This window comes from Chiloscyllium punctatum, chromosome 32 (genome assembly GCF_047496795.1).
Source record: "Chiloscyllium punctatum isolate Juve2018m chromosome 32, sChiPun1.3, whole genome shotgun sequence".
Taxonomy (NCBI): Eukaryota; Metazoa; Chordata; class Chondrichthyes; order Orectolobiformes; family Hemiscylliidae; genus Chiloscyllium; species Chiloscyllium punctatum.
In genome coordinates this window covers 50,628,170-50,647,379 of record NC_092770.1, presented here as the reverse complement: position 1 = coordinate 50,647,379, position 19,210 = coordinate 50,628,170, and the positions used below count along the sequence as shown (strand labels likewise).

The 19,210-nt window shown below is 39.8% G+C and overlaps 1 protein-coding gene across 4 annotated transcripts in view; it reads left to right on the top strand.

The window, feature by feature from the left end:
• Nucleotides 1-19,210, top strand: part of LOC140458161 (protein bicaudal D homolog 1-like) — a 276,533-nt gene that overhangs the window by 94,522 nt on the left and 162,801 nt on the right. For all 4 annotated transcript variants that reach the window (XM_072552337.1, XM_072552336.1, XM_072552339.1 and 1 more), the window contains exon 2: nt 4,148-4,360. In XM_072552337.1, the coding sequence (XP_072408438.1) occupies nt 4,148-4,360 (213 nt within the window). The remainder of the gene's footprint in view (nt 1-4,147; nt 4,361-19,210) is intronic.

Genomic DNA, 19,210 nt, shown 5'->3' with positions numbered 1-19,210 from the left:
GACTGTGATTGTCTTGCATTAATACTGCTTATACTTCTTGACCTTTCTCAAATATGCCTGATTCAACCTTTGCCATTATCTAGATTCATGGATATTTCTTGCATGATTCCATTTCTGCCTAACTGAATATAATCAACACAAAAATGTCCAGCAGTGTCTTCTTTTCCTGTTTCTAAGACAACTCTCTCTGGGTCCCCAAGGGATAGTTTTGGCTTCAAATCACCTGTCAGCTTCCTTTCAGCAACATCTCCTGGACGCATAGGGTGAGATTATATATGGGCACTTATAAAATACAGAGGAACCTCAATTATCCAGCATTCGATTAACCGAATTTTGGATTATCCGAAGAAAATTGCAACGTCCCGATGCTTGGCTAACTATGTTATCCGGAATTTGATTAACTGAGCAAAATACTCCCTGCCTGTGTCCTTCAGATAATTGAGGTTCCTCTGTACACATCTTCACATGTTTTCAGCCATTTAGTTGCCTCTGATCTGTCCATCCCTGTAAACACGGTGTAAGAGTGCAGCAAATGCAAAATGATGTAAGTCTTGTTTTGGTCAGTAGATTTCCATCTTCTAAAAACAGCTGAAGATTGTGAAAATTAACTTAAAGTAGATATTTTTTGCCAGTTAAGATGAAAGACTTTCATTGCACCATTCTGAGCTGGATGTAAAGTAGGTTTTAAAAATGAGAGGAGAATGTATTAACTCGGCGTTTTAACATTGTATTCACTTTCACCTGAGAAGAAGTCAACTTTCACTCTGTCAGAGCTGGAAGTACAATTCAAAACCCATTCTCTACGTCACAGTCAGAAAAATATTAATTTTCCTCCATCAGTTGAGGTGGGTTTGGAGTTCTGTTCTAAAATAGGATCAGTTTTTAAATTTGTTGCACTATGTCGGATTTGAAAAACACTAATTTTTATTTCATCCGTTTTTGTCCAATATCTTCTCATTTTTTAAGGTAGCAACCTTAGTTACATGTTAGCATTTTCTCTTCTGGAGGAGTAGGCTTTATGTTCACATTTAATTCTAGACACTTAAACACACCACCTAAAATTCCGACGTTATGTTAAAGGAGTGCTATGGTGCTGAAGGGATGTTAAAGTGGGATCCCCTCTGCCTTTTTGGGAGAGTGGAAAAGATGGCATTGCCTTATTCCAAGAAGAGTGAGGCAGGTCATCTACCTTGATGATATTTTCCTCAGCTACTGTAACTAACACAGTGCGATTATCTGGATGTTACCATGTTGCTATTTCTGATATCATACACATTTGAGCAGGGTGGCAGCTGTGTTTTCCCCACAGTATCACAGTGACCACACTTCAGAAGTACTTATTTAATTGTGACGTTTTTTAGAAAATCTGTAGAGAGTGAAAGTTTCTATATAAGTGCAAGTTCTTGGTGTTTCTTTCTGAAATAATGGTAAATTAATATAAAAAATGAATTAGGTCATTGTTTGAGCATTGGTGCAGACGTCAGCACCATATTGTAAAACAGGAATGAATGCTATTGCAAGGATTCAGAATCACAAAATCATCACAGTACAAAAGGCGGTGATTTGGCTGATTAAGTCTGTGCTGGCTTTCTAAAGGGACAGTTCAGCTCATGAGTTCTCTCACTTTCTCCGAGCAGCCCTGCATCTTGTCAGACCTCAAGGAGTAAAGTCTCAGTATCTCCAATTCCCTTTTGAATGCTTTGATTGAACTTGCCTCCATCATTCTCTCAGGCAGTACACTCCAGACTCAAACCACCTGCTATGTGAAGAAGGGTTTCCTCATGTTACCATTTTTTCTTTCATTAATTACCTTAAATAAATGTCCTCACTTTCTAGTCTTTTCCACCAATGGGAACGGTTTCTCCTCATCTACTCTGACCAGAGCCCTCACGATTTGAACATCTTAATCAAATTTACTCTCAACCTTCTCTTCTCCAAGAAGTACAAGCCAATCTTTTCCAATCCAACCGCAAACTGGTGTCCTTTAGCTCTGGGACCATTCTTATTCATCTTTTCTGCACTTCCTCTGAGATGTGGTGGCCAAAACGGGATGCAGCGTTTCAGCTGAGGCCAAACTATGTTTTATACAAGTGTTACATGACTTCCTTGTTTGTGTGTTCTATGGCCCTGTTTATAATGCTTGGGGCAGTGTCTGATTCACCAGGATGATGACAGGGACAGGAACATTGAGGAGAAACTTGAGGTACTAGAATTATTTCCAATAGGACAGAGAGGAAGTGAAGATCAGAAAGAAGTTTTGGAATGTTGTAACAAAGTGGCTAGGGGAAACTATTTCCTCTGTTTGGAATGGGAGTGAAAAGAAATCAGGATAAAATTATCATCACGAGTGAGGAACCAGCATCTGAGATTTTCTTTTTTTATTCAAATATAATTAGAATATAGAATATTTAGCCACAGGCAATGGTTGAGGTAGAAATCATTGCATCTTTTAGTGGTAAATTGGAAAAATATTATTGGAAACAGTGGAACAAAGGCCAGGAGAAGAAAGCAGGGCTATTTGGGTTACCTTTGGATTGTTGTAATGAAATGCTGGTACAGACATAATTGGTGAAATGGTCTCTTGTAACAAAATAAAGTCAAAGCATTTGTGCCAAAGTGTAAGAACATTAGCAATAGAAGCAGGTGTAACCTCCTCAGCCATTCAAGGAGATCATGGCTGATTATGCAAATTTCCTCCATTTTCCCACCCAGTCCTCAGTACTGTGTAAGAGGCTACACCTAAATAGATTCTAAATTTGTATTGTTATTTGGCATGTTAGTGTTAGAAATTGTAGATTGAGAGAAATTGTAGATGAGCAAGTAATGAATAATTCTCAAATAAAAGCAAATTACTGAGGATGCTGGAATCTGAAACCAAAAGAGAAAATGCTGGAAAATCCCAGCAGGTCTGGCAGCATCTGTAAGGAGAGAAAAGAGCTGACGTTTCGAGTCTAACTGACCCTTTGTCAAAGCTGAATAATTATCGGTGAATAACCAGAGTATAACGTTTCTTATGTGTCCCTTGAACAAAACAATTGCTGCTAAATTCTCCTATGGTTGGTAGTTAATGGCTGGCTATGTAGGAGAATGCATCTTCAGTTGAACTAAATGGGTCATCATTGTGCACAGTAATGGGAATCACTGTTCTTTGCAAAAACTACTTTGATCCTCAACACAGCTGGTTACCTTAAAGAACTAGTTGACAAGGACGATATTTTCTGAGATGGTGTTGATAATATTTTGTAAGCTTTAAATGATACTGGAATTAAGAATCCTTTGGTCCAGTACAAGAAGTGCCCCAAAGGTATAGCAATTATTTCTAGCCGTGTTGGTGTTTCTGCAGACTTAACAGTTTGCTGGTGATGATGTACCAGATGCTATTCCTCAACTCCAGGTAACTGAAATCCTGATGTTCAAATAATCAATCCTGAAAAATCCGTCTAAGTACAGAACGAATGTCTGCCTTGTTAGAATGAAATGCTCGAGCAACATTTAATTATTTAGGGTGATTGAAATGACTACAATGTAAGCTTCAACTTTTCTGAAACAAGTCATGCATATGTTGGTAAGGACAACAACTTCATGCCGTATTTCAGTATGCAATTCAATGGTGAGTCTCTGATATGAGAGATGCTGTTATCACACAATGTCTGGAGGAGCTCAGGGCCTTGGACAGCAACATCCTGATTTTCACATTTAATTGCACCTAAGTGGTTCCATGAGATTTTTCTCCTGTTTACACTTTAATAACAGGCTGACAGCCTCTCTCTTTCACTGCAAATTCCTAGTCTATATATCTTGCAAATTTCTTCTGTGACTAGGAAATGATTATCTTTCTTTCCTTTTTAAGCTGTCAAGAATGTGCTTGGCATCACTGCTGGAGTAAAGAATTATTTTCACAGATCTTTTAGATCAGCAGATCTTAGTTTTATTACTGTTTTGCAGTCTTCATGTTTTGTATAATGTTATACAGTTGCAACATTTTACTGCCTAGTAATCCTAAGTGCATGTCATTGCTACATATAACATTGACAAGGAGAGCTTTAACTCCATATGTTATGTTATTTGTTGAACGATTGCAAGTAAAGCTCAATGTTCCTGTCAATGTTCCCGCAGAATTAAAGATGTCAATGCATTTATTTTTCAGGCATTCGGTCAGGCGTATTCAAACCATCGTAAAGTTGCAGAAGACGGTGAGACCCGTGAAGAGACCCTCCTGCAAGAATCTGCATCAAAGGAGGCCTATTACCTCAGTAAGATTCTGGAGCTGCAGACAGAGCTGAAACAAGCTAGGACGGTTGTGGTCAATGTCCAGTCTGAAAATGAACGACTCACTGCTCTTTCTTCGGACCTCAAAGAGGTAACCATGGTGCTGTTGCTGCTCTAGACTGGAGTTGAGAAATCTCACATCAGTCAGTTTTAGAAAAGCGGAATTAATGGGAACTGTGCAATAAATGATCACAGTTCTGTAAAGCATAGTTAATGATTTTGTCTGAAATATGCTGGCAAGGTCAATAGCTCTAGGTTGAGCTGGCTGGTGTCATGAAGACCTAATCTGTATTTTAATGCATTATTTCATGGTGTTGTGAAATAGATACACAATAGTAATTTTTTTTCATCCTCTCTGAATGCTCCCTTTTTGTTGGCTGGAGGTACTGATTAATGCTGAGTCACAGTTTCATAAGTACAGACCTCCAAAACTGGACTCATTCTTCACATAGCCTTTGTAAATGAGAGTAGACAAGCCATTCAATTGTGGCAGTTAGGGGTGAGGAGGGGATCATAATTGCAGCTAACTTTCTTTTCATTTGTTAGTCACATATAGATGTGTTGCAGCAGAGATCCTCAGAAATGGCACTTCTCTTTCTCATAGTCCTGAGCTCATGTCGGAGTTGCAACCAATTGATTTTCAATTGTTTAAAAACTGAAACCTTAATGTCAAACTTGAACAGTACATGTTTTGTCTGCTGTGATGTGAATGTCCTACAGTGGCCACTAACATTGCTGTGGCCAGGTTACTGGAGCAAATTATATTATGAGCATTTCTAGAAACATTAAATTCAGTACAAGACAGCCTGGATAATAGATGATCTTATGTCAGTTCCAAATGTAGAGAGTGTGGAGGTCAGTTAGCTCAGTTTGCTGTATGGTTAGCTTGCAACGCAGGGTGATACCAGCATTGTAGGTTCACCTCCCATACTAGCTGAAGTTACCATGAATGTCCTGGCTTCACAACTTCATCTGTAGTGAACCCTCAGGTTAAATTCATCACCTTTATTTATGACAGTGCACCCCTATTGGATTATTTTGCAAAAGAAGGTTGATGAATTTCTATAAATCAATCTATTTCTCTAAGGTTTCTGGCTTTATAGAAAAGCATTAATTTTGTGCTTATGTAACAATAATTTGCTTCGTATTATTTGGCAATTCTGAGCTGATAATATCTTCTGGCCATTTTTCTCAAACAATTTGAAAATTTATCTGATAATGCTCTCAGTGGTTATTTGACAAGTACTTTCGATGGTGCAATCAGTTGGATCAACAATTCGGATCCACCATTACATTTAGCCAGTTGAACATACAAATATACCAAACAGGAGCAGAAGTGACCATTTCAGCTCTCAAATCTGCTCTGCTACTCAAATGAGATCATGATTGATCAGTCTGTATTCCAAGTTCCACAACCCCATCTACTTCTGATGACCTTTCCCATTCCTGCCTAGGAAGGATCTATTCAACTCTATCTTAAAAATAGTCATTGACTTTGCCTTCTCTGAGGCAGTGTTCCCAAGTCACACAGCCCTCTGAAAGATAATGAAGTCCTCTAATTTTAGAACAGTCTTTACTAGTTTCCCCAAAATGGGAAATACCCTTTCCATGTCCACCTCGTGAAGATTATTCAGGATCCTATACTCTTCAATCAAGTCACCGCCAACCCCCCAATTCTTCTAAACTCTGTTGGAAACAAGGCCAGCCTGTCCAACCTGTCCTCAAAAATCATTCCAGATATCAATCCAGTAAACCCTTCTCTGAACCACTTCCAATGCATTTACGTTATCCTCCTTATGTAAGGAATCCAAATCTGCATTTGAAATGTGGACTCACCAATGCCCTGTATAACATCCTGATTTTCATGTTCAGTTCCTCTCATAATAAAAAATAGCATTTCGTTAGTCTTCCTGATTACGTCTGTATCTGCATATTTATTTTTTGTGACTCTTGTATTTGATCCCTCTGCAGCTCAGGATTCTGCAAACATTCTCTGCTTAAGCAGTACCCTGTTTTTAGACAATAGACAATAGACAATAGACAATAGACAATAGATGCAGGAGCAGGCCATTCTGCCCTTCGAGCCTGCACCGCCATTCAATATGATCATGGCTGATCACTCCCAATCAGTATCCTAAATTTACATTCTTCCTGGCACAGTGAATGACTGTACATTTTCCCAGATTATACTCTGCCAGATTTTTGCCCACACACTCAACCTATCTATATCCATCTGCAACTGCCTTATGTCTTCTTCACAACATACTTACTTACCTAGCTTGGTGTTGTTTACCATGTCTTTGCTCCTTTTCATCTCAGTCATCAATGTGAATGGTGAAAAGTCAAGATCAAAGCAGAACAGCTGCCAGACTTCACTGGTCACATCAAAGATAAAGACCCATTTGTTAATAGTCTCTGTTTTCAGCCAGCCAACCAATCTCTTATCCATGTTATTCCCTACACCATCAGCATTTATTTTCCATAATAACCTTTCATATGGTACCCTATCAAATGTCTTTGGAAATCCAAGTATAGCATGCCGACAGGCTCTTCTTCATTACTAACAGTAACATTAGTCCCTCGAGTAATTTAGTTAAACATGACTTCTCTTTGATAAAACCATGCCAACTGTTCCCAACTGCCTTGAGGTTTTCTAAGTGCACAGCGATAATCTCTTCAATGATCAATTCTCCACGACAAATCCATAGTTTCCTGCTTTCTGCCTTCCTCCCTTCTTGATTACAGAGATTATATTTGCTACTTGTCAGTCTGATGGAAATGTTCCTGAATTTAGAGAATTTTGTAAAACTATCACCAACTCATCTACTACTTCATTAAAAGCCACATTGAAACCTCAGGATGAGGTTCGTCTGGACCAAGAGACTGGTTAGCCTGCAGATCCCTCACTTTGCTTGGTACTACTTCCCTCATGTAATTTAAACAAGTTCCTGTCTCCCTTTCACCTCTAGATTTACAGGTATTGCTAGGAATGTTTGTTGATTTCACTCTCGTGAAGGCAGCTTCAGTTTGAAACTCAACCTCTCGACTCTGCAAAGCTTGTCCACAATCCACAAGGCCCAAGTCAGGAATGAGATGGAATATTACCCATTTGCCTGGATGAGTGTTGCCCAACAATACTCAAGGAGCTTGGTATCATCCAGGACCAAACAGCCTATTGGATTGGCACCACATCCACAAGGATTCGCTACCTTTACCACCAACAACAAAACCAACAGCCTCTTCCATCTAGAAAGACAAGAGCAGCAGCTAAAAGGGTGCTACAGTTGCCCCTCTAAGCCACTCAGCATCTCGACTTGGAAGTACCTCCCCTTTCCTTTAATGACTCTGGGTCAAACTTTTGTCTCTACACCAAACAGACTGCAATCTTTGAGAAGGCATCTCAAGGGTGGGCAATGGTAGGCTGGCCCACCCAGTGACATCCACATCCTATGAATGAGTTTTAAAAAAAAGTGTCCTGCACAATGACCTTCCTTCAACTGCTACCACTGTAAAATATAAATTAACTAAACATGAAACATTGCCATTAGTAAAATTTTGACACACACAAAACAGCAGCCACATTTACTTACATACCACCACCTTGTCAAGGGCATCCGGGATGGACAATAAGAGCTGGCCAAGCTGGTGAAATCCTTATCCCATGAATGAATAATAAAAAAAAGCAAAACCTTTGTTACTTGTATTGGTTGTTTCCTTATTGTCTAACTGTTAACTCCCTGTTATCACTCTCTAGAGAATGACACTCATTTTATTTATCTTTTCCTTATTAAATATCAGTTGAAACCTTTGATACCCATCTTTATACTTCTAGCTGGTATCCTCATACACTCTAATTTCTCGATCTTAATTAACCTTTTAGTCATTCTCTGCCATTCATTGTGTCCTGATCTCCTACTTTATACAGTGACACATTTTTTATTTAAGTGTGATGCTTTGCTATTTCATTTAATTAACCATGATGCTGAGTCCTCCATTTAGAAATTTTCTTTAAAAAAGAATTATACTTAATCTGAGTATTCTGAAATATCCCCTTCAACAGGACTTTTTGATTATCCCATAGCCATGTCTGACAATTCAGTTCTGTTAGCACAGCTTTTATGCCCATGCTATTCCTTATTTATGTTTAAAATATTAATTTTCAACCCAGTCTTCTCCCTTTCAAACTTAATGCAAAATTCCGTCATATTGTGGTTGCTGCTACTGGGGGACACTGTAACTCTGAGATTATTAGTTAATCCTGCCACATTGCAAAATATCAAGTCTAATATAACCTGGTCTCTTGATGTTTCTACAATGTGTTGCTAGAAGAAACTATCTCAAAGGCACCCTATGAACCCCTTACCCAGACCACTAATGCCAATCTGATTGTTGCAACTTATATGTAGATGGACGTCACCCATGATTATTCTTGTTCCTTTATAACAAGCACCCAATATTTCTTCTTGCATATTTTATCCCATTACTGTCAGGGGGCTTATAGACAATGACTTTCTATGGTCAGTTTGTTTATCCAGCCTGCAGCCACTATTCCAATTAAATAGATTGAGAGTGCCTGAGATCTTTAGACACTTGCAGAGGCTGACAATCCTGCACTCCTTAGAGACAAAAAATCTGAAGATGCTGGAATCCAAGGTAGACCAGCAGGAGGCTGGAAGAACACAGCAAGCCAGGCAGCATCGGGAGGTGGAGAGGTCGCGTTTTGGATGTAACCCTTCTTCAGGACTGGGGTGTGTGTGGGCGGAGCTGCAGATAAGGAGGGTGGCTGGGTAAGATGCAGAAGTAGGGATAGGCGAAGAAGCAGAGGGTATGACCTGGTTGGTCAATGAGGGGAATGGAACTGGTTGGTGGCAGGAAAATAGTGGGAGGGGCTGGGAAGGGAGTCAGGGGGAGGGGAAGTTATTTGAAATTGGAGAACTCAAAGTTGAGTCCTCCAGATTGTAGGCTGCCCAGACATCACCTTACCAGCCTCACCTACAGTCACACTTTCTTGTTCCTGACCACTGACCAAATCAGAACACTAAGACATGTGATTTCCTCCTGGTACAAAGAATCCGGATAACCTCCCCGTCTGTAGTTCAGTCTCCATCTCATAAACTCTGAAATGAAGCTGTGTGATTTTCAAATACTTAGCCCTGTCTATGTTGCTCATGTTGTTTGACATGCAAGTAATCCTGCAATGTAGCTTCAATTGGCTGACACCTCAGCTTTAGGTATGCCTGGTACCCTAGTGAGTTTTCTTGTGTTATCTTCCCAAACTAGTCTCATTACCTGTGCATCATTTGTCATACTGTCCCACCTACTACATGTAGTAGTACTGTCCACTGCCAGGACCTCTCAGGGTTCCTGCTATCAGCACCATCTTTGAAACTGAACTGTGCATTCAGTCAAGCTCTGTCAGTCTGTAACTGATCTCTATGATTCTTATCAATTGGCCCAAACATGCCTGGCAATGGGGAATTGGCACCTCACTTTCCTGATGTGGACTTGGAGGTGCTAACGGACAGGTGGCATATGTGGTCACTAACACCCATGGAGTGTGCTGTGAAATGTCAGTGCCTTGGTTTTCAAGACAATTATCGGGAGGAGCAGCAAGCCGGAATCACGGTTACCACTCTCTCTTTCATGCCGGGAATTGTCATCATCTAGTTTTAAATCCGATGAGTGGGATAATGGGAAGCAGCAAATAATACATGCTGATACATGCAAATAGGTGTCTTGTCATTCACTAGTGAGAATCCTGTCTTGCCAGTTAACACTTCATTGAAAAATAGGACATTTTGTTTTTGACATTGAGAATCTTATTCCTGGTGAACTCGCATGATTCTCAAAACTTTCTCACCAATACCCACATCACTTAGTGACTTAGAAAAAATTCAGTCCAATATGTTTGACAAAAACGTTTAATGAAGACAATTCCTCATTTGAAGTGGAGTTGGAGCTGTGATAACTTACATTGTTGAAGTTTGGGAGCTCTGCCAATGATTGAGAAAGCCTGAAGCTGTTCACCTTGTGAAGTGCTTATTTTGGAATCAGACTCCCCTGAGTAGTGGCTGAATGAGTATCACAATATTTCCATGGTTTGATCTAGTGTGAGTCTAGAATTGGCTAATTAGGAGGCTTACAGTCACTGATTGTGGGAGATTGTGGGAATTCCTAAATATTCTTATGGAGGAACAGAAAACTCCACAGCCCAAATGAGTTTGTCCCTCTTAGAAGTCCCTTGGCATTGAGGATGACTTCCTTCCTGTCTGGATCATTGGATTTTGAGAAGATTGTTAATGTCCATCTGTAGACTCTGCCCTTTACTTGAAGGTAAGCAGAGATGTTGGTGTTTGGAGGTTTGTGTGTTCTCTCCAACGTCTCACCTTTGGCTTTGTATACTCTCTCAGCATGTCTTACACAATGCTTCAATGCAGATGCTAAGGTGCCTAAGTTTCTATGATGGCAATGCACTGCTCAGGGTTGTCATTGTGATGAATGGAAGATGGTCGTGTGTGAATTTGTTTTAAACATGGGATAGGTTGTTGCAAATGGCAACCATGCTATCTCAGTAGAATGGGTCTTGGTGCAAGGGCAAGGTCATGATAGTTAAAGGTCAGGCTCTGCTTCCCACATTGTTCTGGTCTATCATGACCTGACTTGTGCATTAAATAACATTTGGCCAAGAACAGACTGAAACTGAAAAATAGTGGAACCAGTAACAGAAACAGACTCAGCACAAGACTGAAGTCTTAATTATCCCAGTGATGGGGGAGAAGACAATAGTCTGGGTCCTTTGGTAGAAATTAAGTTTTCTGGTTTAATCCAGAGCCTAGAGGAGCCCAGGAATTTGAAACCAAGCTTGAAAGATGATCTTCCAAGCTACGAAATGCTATCCTGAAATTGGTAGGAGGCCTCAAACGTTCACCCCAGCAATTCCTGTTTTATGTATATTGTACTCCATGCATGAAATCAAACGTGTGTTCCAGGCTGCATTGTGGAGGAGTCTCCCAGGAATTTAAGACATGCCCAGAGCAGATTGTGCATAGAATTCTGAGTGGTGAACAGAGTCAGGTCCTCTAGAAAACCAAATGAAGTCATAACATGTGCATACCTGGAATAACTGTGCTGTAGCAAAGGAATTTGATGCTCATGAAAAACTGGTGTGAGAATAGAGGAAGAAGAAATCCGCTCTGAAGAAGATTCCTAAAACCAATTGCATTATCAAACAAGAACCAGCCATTGGTCTTATCTTGTGAAGCACGTATTGAATGTGTCTTCAAATTGTCTGAGGTGTTTTGAAAACTACAGAGTTATTGTGAATAATTGATTTTCTGTCATTTTCTCTCATTGCCTTGTTTGGAAAATACAAATTTTCTGGTATTGCTGCTTAGTAGTCTGCTTAATGGCACAATTGACCAAGAAAACTGAAAAGGTTTTTTTTTGAAACAAGAAAACATCCTGCTTCAATTTTCTTTTTCTAACCAGGCATTAAAATGTAAATTTGAGTAACTTCAGGCCATATCTTCACCTGCTCCTATTATCATCTTCCTTGCTAAATATCATGGTTTTTGGTATTTGAACCTTCATTTAAGAACACTGTATACCTTGCCCGGGAGTATTTGATATTAGAACTATACTGGTGGCTCCCTATCCCAGAAGATATTCAGTCATCCTGTACCTGACCTTGAAACTGACATTGTGTGTTGAATGTAGGAGATACTCTGTTTCACAGCATTAAGAACCCTCACATTAATTAACACTACATTACAATGATTTCCAATGGAGAAAATGGAAAAGTGAAAGTTTTCTATCATGTACACAATCATTTAGTCACTAAGACCTTGTATTTCCACAGACCAATTGATTCATTCACAGAATGCGTACCAGTCAGCAGTCAGTGACAGGACAGCAGGTCAAACCCAGGTCACACCATCACAATCATTTAACTGAGTGTAACCCAGTATTAACAGTGGGATATTAGAAGTGTATCAGTGCTGCCACTTGTTGATGTGGTGTTGTGCTAATCATGTCATAACAGTTAATGTTCTAGCACAGTGGCCTGTATGTTGTGGTAGAAATAATAATGAGGTCATCAACACTCTTCTTTTATTTCTGACTATATCAAATTTAGAAACTTCAGGCATCTGACCATGCTTAGTTGAAAACAAAAAAATCAGAACTTGTTAACTGAGTAGCCATGCATGTTCCAAAAGCTCCACCATTCCAGTGTCTTGCTCAGAGACTCATTATCGAAACATAAGAAGAACATGAAATTTAAATAGCCCTAAACAGACTAGAAAATGTTGCTTACTCATTCAAGTGTGTAAAGTTTTAGTGACGTCATTAAGTCTTTGTTATTGCCAAAAACAAACCACTACTGCTAAAAGTGAATTTGTATAGTTTAAATTCTCTTTCTTTGTATTTTAATTATTATTGAGGCCTAAATTTTATTTTTGCTTTCTGTCTCATTTATACCTTACTCGAAAGCTCATATTTTTTTCCTTCTCTATTTTACTTTAGTTAGAGTTAACTACCCTTTCAGCTTTAAACTTCATGTGCCTGAATAAGGTTTTTTCATTCTGATTGATTAAGGATTGCTTCTGTTCACACATCACCTATAAAGAAAGCTGTTTTCAAACTACAGGTTCCATTGCAAATGTCCACAGTAGGTATGTGAGCAAATGCAAGTGCAATGAATAGCTAGTGTTGTACATTCAATGCTGAGCTCAAAATCCAGCAACCAAGGGTTTTGCTACTACAGAAAGCAGTTGAGGCTAAAACACTGTATAATTTGAAGAACGAGTTGGAGATTGGAACCAACAGGATGAAAAGACAGGGGTGAAATAATTGCACAGAGGCCGGTATGCCATCACCAATCACCCTGTATTTGCTTGTGCTCTGTATGCCGTCTGTGGCCTGCCAGCTCAGAGTCAGTTCCCTCAACTGAAGTAATTCTAAATCTCCTGGTTAGATTGGTCAGCTAGGGCTTTCCGGATTGACCCAGGTTAACAACCCCAATCAAAGGTCCCATTGTCAACAAAATCCAGCTAGTTCTAATCACTACAAAGGGGAAAAGCAAGAACATACTTTTGAGTTGGATGATGGCTATGATCGTGATGATAGCAGGCTTGGAGGGCTGAATGGCCTTCTTCAGCTCTTAATTACAATGTTTCTATGATATATCACTCATAAACTCGTATGTCATACTCATCAAGCTTTCACTGTTGATGTAATTGGTAAGGCCAATGATTTTCTGTTGCACATTATCATGTGACTGTCATACACTTAGGCGCTACGATTTTGCATGAAAATTACTAAAAGGCAATCATTACTGTAGAGGAAGTTAAACTAGACAATGACACATCACAGCTCCATGCAGGAAACTAATTTTAAAACATAGAGAGTACACATAAATGGATCTTCATCAGATTGTTAACATGTGACAAGTGGAGACCTGTGGGTGTCTGTGCTGGGCCCTCAATTTTTTTACAATTTATATCAATGATTTAGATGAGGGGATTGAAGGGCATGGTGGCTAGATTTGCAGATGACACAAAGACAGATGGGGAGGTGAAGATGATGTAGCTTGGATGCAGATACAGCATGTAACCAAGAAGGCTAACGGCATGCTATCCTTTATTAAGAGAGAATTTCAACATAAAAATAAGGATGTTATGCATCAGTTACACATGGTATGACCAACCTTGAATACTATGTGTATTTTTGTTTGTTGTATGCAAGGGAGGATCTACATGTGTTGGAGGCAAGACTTATGAGAAAAGATTGGACAGGCTGAGCTTGTTTGCACTGGAGTTTAGAAGAGAGAAGGTGACTTTTAATAGGTGTTAATAAGATTGTGAATGATCTTCACAAGGTGGAGGTGGAAAGGATGTTTTCTCATGTGAGTGAGTCCAGGGCTAGTGGCCACTGTTCTGAAATTAACAGTCACTCCTTTAAGGACAGAGCTGGAAGAATTTTTTTTTCTGTGACTTTGGAACCGTTTGCCTCAGAAGGCAACAGAGGCGTGGTTATTGAATGTTTTGAGGTACGGAGAGATGGATTCTTGTTAGGTAAGCGAACAAAGGTATTTTGAGATGGATAAGAAAGTGGAATTTGAAACAAAAATGAACCAGCCATCATCATACTGATGGTGGAGGAGGCTCGGAGGACTGAATAACCTGTTCCTGCTCTGAATTTGTATACTTGTATTTAAGATGTCAGCCTGTGTGTAGATCTGAACATTAACTAAACATTTATCTTTGTCATTGTTCATGTTGACACGTGATGCACTGAATGTGGTGCCTGTTGTTGGCTTGAATGAGGAATTCTACGATCGAATTTCTACAGAGATCCTCCCCATGTTCTTGCATAATGGTAGAGTTATAGAGTCATAGAGATATACAGAATGGAAACAAACTCTTCGGACCAACTCATCCATGCTGATCATTTGCCAACACTTGGCCCATATCCCTCTTAAACCCTTCCTATTCATATACCCATCCAGATGCCTTTTAAATGTTGCAATTGTACCAGCCTCCACCACTTCCTCTGGCAGCTCATTCCATACACACACCACCCTCTGCGTGAAAAAGTTGCCCCTTAGGTCCCGTTTATATCTTTCCCCTCTCATCCTAAACCTATGCCCTCTAGTTCTGGATTCCCGACCCCAGGGCAAAGACTTTGTCTATTTATCCTATCCATGCCCCTCATGATTTTATAAACCTCTATAAGGTCACCCCTCAGCCTCTGATGCTCCAGGGAAAACAGCCCCAGCCTGTTCCATCTCTCCCTATAGCTCAAATCCTCCAACCCTGGCAATATCCTTGTAAATCTTTTCTGAACCCATACAAGTTTCACAACATTCTTTAGATTAGGAGGGAGACCAGAATTGCATGCAATATTCCAAAAGTGGCCCAACCAATTTCCTGTACAGCAACAACATGACCTTCTAACTCCTATAATCAATGCCCTGACCAATAAAGGAAACCATATTAAATGCCTTCTTCACTATCCTACCTACCTGTGACTCCACTTTCAAGAATCTATGAACCTGCACTCCAAGGTCTCTTTGTTCAGCAACACTCCCCAGGACCTTACCATTAAGTTTATAAGTCTTGCTGTGATTTGCCTTTCCAAAATACAGCACCTGACATTTATCTAAATTAAACTCTCATCTTCCACACCTCAGCCCATTGACCCATCTGATCAAGATCCCATTGTATTCTGACGTAACCTTCTTCACTATCCACTATACCTCCATTTTTGGTGTCATCAGTAAACTTACTATACCTCCTATGTTCACATCCAAATCTTGACGATAGAATCATAGAATGCCGACAGTGCGGAAGTAGGCCATAACATCCATTTACCTGTAAAATAGGTCTCCTTTGCAGACTCTTGGAACCCCTACTGAAGGTCCACTAAACAACAGCTAGTTGTAGCATTTGGAAGACTAACAGTAATACATTTACTTAAGTGCACATTTGAAAAGTAGATGCCCTGTACCTTATTTGTTTGGTAGCTCAAGTTCATGTCCTCTCAAGCTATCAGCTCCGTGATACTTTTACAGAAGAGTATCAGCATGCCTCCCAATGAAAAAGTTGAGACACAGCAATGTAAAACGGATCTGAACAGATTAAAACTCAAGCAGCCAAATGTTATATCAACGTATGAGTATCGTTTGAGGACTTTGGATCTATACTCGATGGAGTTTAGAAGGATGATGGGGGATCTAATTGAAACATACAGAATACTAAATGGCCTGGACAGGGTTGATGTTGGGAAGATGTTTCCATTGATAAGAGAGACTAGGACCTGAGGGCATAGTCTTAGAATAAAGGGGTGGCCTTTTAGAATGGAGATAAGGAGAAACGTCTTCAGCCAGAGAGTGGTGGATCTATGGAATTCATTGCCACAGAAGGCTGTGGAGGCCAGGTCAGATAGAGATGGATAGGTTCTTGAATGTCAAAGGGATCAAGGGTTACAGGAAGAAAGCAGGAGAATGGACTTGAGAAACTTATCAACTATGATTGAATGGCTGAGCAGTCGTGAATCGCTGAATGGCCTAATTTCTGCTCTTATGGTCATATGATTTCATGATATATTCAGTTTAACACAGAGTCCTCCTGTTCATAAGTATGGCATTTTAAGTATTTAAGAAATGGCTTTCTGAACTGAAAGAACTTCCCCTTATGTAGCTGTCAGTTGGTTCTGCCATTTTGCCTTGTCAATTCACACTTTCTGATGATATCACTGCTTATTTGGTGCACACTTAATACAATAGGACTTATTTATTAAAAACCTTGTCCCAAGGTCATCAATATTAATTAAGGAGGTATAACACTGAAAAATAAAATAGAAACCAAAAAAAAGTAGAAAGTAAAAGGACAGAACAGCAAACCAAATAAAGAAATGAACATATCTTATGAAAACAAGAAATGGAAGGCAAGCATTTAATTATGGATTTGATGGTGAGTGGCATCTTTATTGAATTTCAGCTACTTATGTAAGATATCCAACTTTACTCCACAGAACAAGCAGTAAATGATTCAGCGAAGCAATCTTTGAAAATTTTTCTTGCCCTTGGCAAGTAAATGCATCCATTCTTTCTGAAAATGATAAAAGACCCAGAGAAGCTCTGGAGTGTTCTTCAAGGCCAGCACAAGGTACGAATCAACTCATAGACTCCAACTCATGTCATACAGACAAAAAATTCCAAGAGTCTATTGATTAATTTTTGCCAGATATTGCAGCAAAGGGCACACGTGTAATTTTTCCAAAGAAAAGGTCTTGCTAAACCATACAAGGCACTAGTCAGACCACACCTGGAATACTGAACAGTTCTAGTCACCTTATCTCAAGAACACTATGCTGGATTGGAGACAGTCCAGAGAAGGTTCACTCGGTTGATCCTGGGTGGAGAGATTTTCTTATAAGGAGAGCTTGGGTAGGTTGGGTTGTATTTGTTGGAGTTTGGAAGAATGAGAGGAGCCCTTATTGAAACATGCAAGGTTTTTAGGAGACTTAACAGGATAGATGAGGAGCGGTTGTTTCCCCTTGGGGGAGAGTCTAGGACCAGAGGGTACCTCATTTAAACCAGAGATGAGGATTTTGTTTCTCTGAGGGTAATGAATGTGTGGAATTCTTAAATGGAGCAGATATTGGGGCTACTGAAGATGCTGTTCTGCTGTTGGCACCCTCCAGTGTAGTCCATTACCCTGCCATGCTGTGCTGTGCACATTTGGAGGAGGCAGATAGTTGATAAATGCTAAGTGCTAAATTGTGATAAATGCTAAAGAACAGCCGTATGAGAACAGCCTTCCAAGGAGGATGAGGACATTGGGCAAGAGACATGCCTCTTTCAGCACAGCAAAACTCAGCTGCATCAGGTGCTAAAAGTCAGACAGGACCTGCTTGATACCTGGATCCAATTGCTGAGAGCTGGGTGCAGCAGATCGTCATGTCCTGTGACATGACGATTGGTCAGCGTGTCAGGATTTACCGAACATTGTGGAGGTGAGCTGCAGCAATACTCATTTTGATTATGTTCATTTTTGCTGGCTGCAAATTAAAGCACATCTTCAAAATTACCCAATTACATGTCTGCATAAGACGTTTCCCCTCCCAGCCAATGACAAGATGCTAGTCTACAGTGTGCACTGGGGACAGAGGAGCAGTTACCTAAATAGGGTGTTTGAATGGGATGTAACTGAGGACAGGTAAGCTATGAAGACTGGTGGTTAAATAGTGATGAGGGTGAGAGAGTGGAGTTGTAAGTGTGAGAAAGTGTCAGGCATGCCAGTTATGTGCTGAGAGAAACATGGCTTTGTGACTGCTGTGCTATGACTTTGCCAGGGAGGGGCAACACTGGAGTTCTGAGGAAGGGTCACTGGACCCGAAATATTAACCTCTGATCTTTCTTCACAGATGCTGCCAGACCTGCTGAGCTTTTCCAGCAACTTCTGTTTTTATAGTTAATGAGATGAATTTGGTAAGATGTAGCGAGAGACCTTGCTAGGCCTCACAGCTAAAAACTCTTCCAAAACTTGATGCAACTTAAGGTAACCAGTAAATGCACAATTCAGTCCTATCTTTCTGTGGCTCCTTGCAACATGACACACAAAGGGAAGCATGTTATATTTGTAAGCAACTTGCTCAGTACTAGCCCAGACTCACTGTAGCACATGTTGTAATATATAAATAGATCCCAGGAGCTGTTATAAATGTCTATTGAAGCCTTCATTCTGTATTACCCTATGTCTAGTTCTTGTGCTATGGTAGCTAATGTAAGTTTAATCAGATGTGAAGACTTTGCTAAAGGTGAAAAACTCATCTTTGTGTCTACAGTAGATTGTGAGGGCAGAACATATCAGGGTTAATAATGGTGGCTATTTATAAAGAAATAACTCCTAAATCCCAGATTTCAGTTCAGGTTTTTACTTTCATTACCTCATGCAAAGGGTTTGAAATATTAGCTGCTCAAAGATGTTTCGTTTTCCAGTTCCTGCATCTCTGCCCTGGATCAGTACTAACGTTATGGGAGAAGTGATTGAATGATTTCACTGTTGTGAATATTACAGTTTTTATTTAAAAATATATAATGGACATGCCTTGGGATCAATTTTAACAACAATGCCTTGTATGTATTGAGAAATTTTACTGTAATAAAACCTTCCTTGATGTTTCACTGGTGTGTTAAAATTGAAATTCAACACCATGACAAAGAAGGAGACATGAAGGCAGATAAGCAAAGGCTTGATCAAAGAAATGTAAGGCTGTAATAGGATTCCAGGATTCAGATGGATAGTTATTGAACATTGGATTTTTCTTGGAGCAATTTATGAATTTCAACAATTATTGCTGGCCTTGCAGTTCTGCCACTTCTGGATTTTCATCCTGTTCTACATGTACAACATACGTTTGCCTTTTTAATTTTTTG